We start from the raw sequence: 3,226 nt of genomic DNA, 5'->3' as shown, positions 1-3,226 counted from the left end.
AGTGTTATGTTCGGATAGTAGCACAATGCAGCAATGGAAACATCTTTACTGTGCACAAAATCGAAATAAAAGTTCCCACTTGAAACTTCTATACAGATCATACGCATGAATTGTAGAAGTTTACTCGAAGAAATCAATACCATCTGGCCTTTGATCTTGTAACATCGTTCGTAGATTGTATACTTTTTCTTTTAGCTACTTATGCTCCGTTATTAAATACTGGTACCGAAATTGCTACTTTCGAACCTAGGGAAAATGCATAGAATCGATGAGTTATGCATGAACAAGGAAACATTTTAGTTTCCTGTGAGGCCCACTAATGACTCACTATCGTACATGGATTTGCGAAATAAGCAGTTTAACGTTAGTAAAGGGCTGCCTTTACTATCTGCAGGATATTTTGCGATTGTTGAAGAATGCATAGCTAGACGTTTATCAAATAAAGAAGTGAGAGTGAAGATCCTGAAGATATGAAGTTTAATTGATCATAATAAACCGGTGTTTATATATGTAGTTAATTCGGCAGATATAATTATTATAAGCAGAAGATATTTCAATTACAATAATTTAGTTGCACGGAGGTCCTTAAGAGTACTTGAAATATATAGACATTTCCAGTTGCAGTTCCAGGATTTCAACCGAGCTGCAAGGCTCAATATCAAGGAGATTTCCTGTGTATCATCTTATACAGCAAGTATAATAAATATAATTTGAATTATATAAGCTATAAAAATATTTGTTGTACTATCATATTTGAAAGAGATACTCAGGTAGGCTATTTTAGATGTGGCACTCTGTATATGTAGTATATTCAAAATAGTATATTCAAAAGATCAAACTCTAAATAGAAATAACATTCTCCTGCTTCCATAAGTGACCACCATCGTGACCGCCTTGCGGTCAGGTAGGGCCGCTACGTATATAAAAGACTATCTATACGCAAAAGTGAAAATCTGACATTACGTACCAAAAAGCAAGCGTACATTCTATAGCACCAAATATATGTTCCTTTGAATATTCTTTTATTCATGTATGTAACAAGTGTAAATAATTCACATTATTTTAATCAGAAATCTATGCATGTACGGATTGGATAACACGTGGACACACTTAGGTCGTTTCTGAGGTTCGCTGCTTCAATAGTGTGAAGTATGACACTGCGGTACTCATTACCTGTAAGAAGTAAAATGAACGGTTAAACGATACCAATGTTGAACAGGGAAATCACAGTTGGGTGCAACAATATAAGAAACAGCAAGAAGATGATATAAATTACCCCAGTGTACGTTTCTAGAGATACAGGGAAGAATTTATGGGCTGTCAGGCAGCAAGGTACTCCGGAATACAAAATCGCAAGTATCAAGTCTTTTCGTAACGCTCTTCCGTTATTGTCCATCGGCAGGTAGGACCATGTAGTCGCGTACATTGCTGTAGCAACATTCTCACTGTCTTTCATTATACAATCACAGCTGTAAGTAAACATGAACAGCTGTGATGTGCATCCCAGTGTGTGAAATATGAATATCATGCGAGTTGACATCGGTACATCTGCCTATAGAACATAATGCATTGCAATTAAAAGTCAAGTTCCGAACAGAAAATTTATTTGATAGAAATGCTGAATGTTATTCTTTCTCGTGGGGGAAATCTTCAAAAAACGTCCCTAACGTCCTCTGATAAGAGTTCAGCAGAAGTTCACTAAATAAGACATTTACGAAAATTTCGTTTCGATAGCTGGGGTTCAGAGAAATGGTGTACTACTGTACTCTGTACTATGTATGTGAACATCTAAAACTAATATATGCCATAAACGCTATGTACTGACCATAAGTACTTGATATCCATCGAGGCAGATCAACGAACTGAAGACCAGCACTTGTGCCAGTGCAAAAACACTGAATACTTTCTCGAACTTGGCGCAATATGCAATAAGTAATTGATGCTGTTGAACATAGTTTCTAAACGTCGCATAATGTTTGTCTGCAGAATCTGGTGTGAGCGATTTCGAATTTTCAACGCATTTTTCTATGACAATATTCGGTATATTTTTTAGTCTGTATTGTAATATACGAAATTGACAAGCTGTGTGCAGATTCATGATGCATAACAGGTTGTCGAAGCACATATAGCACACGCCGACTTGATACAAGCTCAAAGACTGCGGGGAAATAGTGTTCAAAATTTAATTATTTTAATTTTAATTAAATAATCGATAAGTAGGCTCGATAGAGTTTCTAAAATTAATAATTGCGCTTTAACAAAAAATTAAAAAAAAGAACGATCGATTGCTTCGTCTTCTTATAGTGTTGTAACCCCTTATAGGATACTATCAGAAAGAATTTAGTTTTCGTTAAAACATTTTCTGTAGCAGGCAAAGGTTGTCAATACCTGCACTACAAACGTTATCTCAAAGTAAGGTGTGACGTAGAATATATCCATCCACATCCTAAACGGAAGTAATCTGTCTGTTCCGTTTCTTTCAATATTAGCTGCAATTAAAATTCATATTGTTCATTTTTGTAGTTTTCTCAGTTTCCTTTTTTTGTTAGGTACTCTTTCTTTGTACAATGATTAAAAATTTTCTGAATTCTCAGCAATACTTACTACACGAGAGAATTGTTGATTCACGTTTGAATAAATAATAGTACGTTTTATATAAGATATAAAGCATTACGATTTAAATGCGATTTCGAGTCGCTATAATAGATATTATAGATAATGCTATAATTGTTATTGACTAATCACTTCTAATTTTCAGGTATCAATTAATCAACTTACCTATGATGGGACTTACAACGTAGCTAAATACCGTCAATAGCGTACACCAAGTGAAGGTGCAAATATAGAATGCACAGACGCCTTTGCATGAGTTCATAAGTGTCTTCTCCTGAATGTCGTAAGTCCCATGGAAGAATTTCTCTTGCATGTATCGAATTAATTCGAAGAAATCCTTTTTATGTGCAAGCACAATAAGTAGCTTGATGGTAGGCAGCATCAAGCTTAAAAAGTTGACCGAGACGTAAAGACATTCCTGTGGACAATACAATAAAAAATATGCATTAAGTTCAGGAACGATACTTTTCTTAGGAAAAACTTAGGAAATGTAATAAAAAATAATATAAATAATATATATAAAATTTGTTGAATAAAATATATGTTATGGACATAATTAGGGCACATGATGACCAAATTATAAATATGTTTTATAGGACTATACGTGCAAAAA

General features: G+C 34.4%; 1 protein-coding gene across 1 annotated transcript; it reads right to left on the bottom strand.

The window, feature by feature from the left end:
- Window positions 1-1,013: 1,013 nt before the first annotated feature.
- On the bottom strand, window positions 1,014-3,025 carry LOC128882142 (odorant receptor 13a-like). The gene is made up of 5 exons (XM_054133711.1): window positions 2,779-3,025; window positions 2,389-2,489; window positions 1,826-2,158; window positions 1,277-1,552; window positions 1,014-1,173 (listed from the first exon to the last, which is right to left on the bottom strand). Exons 1-5 carry the CDS (start codon window positions 2,993-2,995, stop codon window positions 1,111-1,113), a joined length of 990 nt encoding a protein of 329 aa, XP_053989686.1. The 5' UTR covers window positions 2,996-3,025; the 3' UTR covers window positions 1,014-1,110.
- Window positions 3,026-3,226: the final 201 nt, after the last annotated feature.

This window comes from Hylaeus volcanicus, unplaced genomic scaffold (assembly GCF_026283585.1).
Source record: "Hylaeus volcanicus isolate JK05 unplaced genomic scaffold, UHH_iyHylVolc1.0_haploid 18941, whole genome shotgun sequence".
NCBI classification, from domain to species: Eukaryota; Metazoa; Arthropoda; class Insecta; order Hymenoptera; family Colletidae; genus Hylaeus; species Hylaeus volcanicus.
Note: the sequence above shows the minus strand (reverse complement) of the source record. Positions and strands in the feature narration are given on the sequence as shown.

Bases quoted from the DNA above. Each gene is read 5' to 3' on its own strand.
- LOC128882142 (XM_054133711.1), bottom strand. From the start codon at position 2,995: ATGCTGCCTACCATCAAGCTACTTATTGTGCTTGCACATAAAAAGGAT. The intron at 2,490-2,778 runs GTAAGTTGATTA...TTTTAATTGCAG, and splicing joins CGTTGTAAGTCCCATCATAG to CTAATATTGAAAGAAACGGA. The intron at 2,159-2,388 runs GTATTGACAACC...ATTTCCCCGCAG, and splicing joins AGATAACGTTTGTAGTGCAG to TCTTTGAGCTTGTATCAAGT.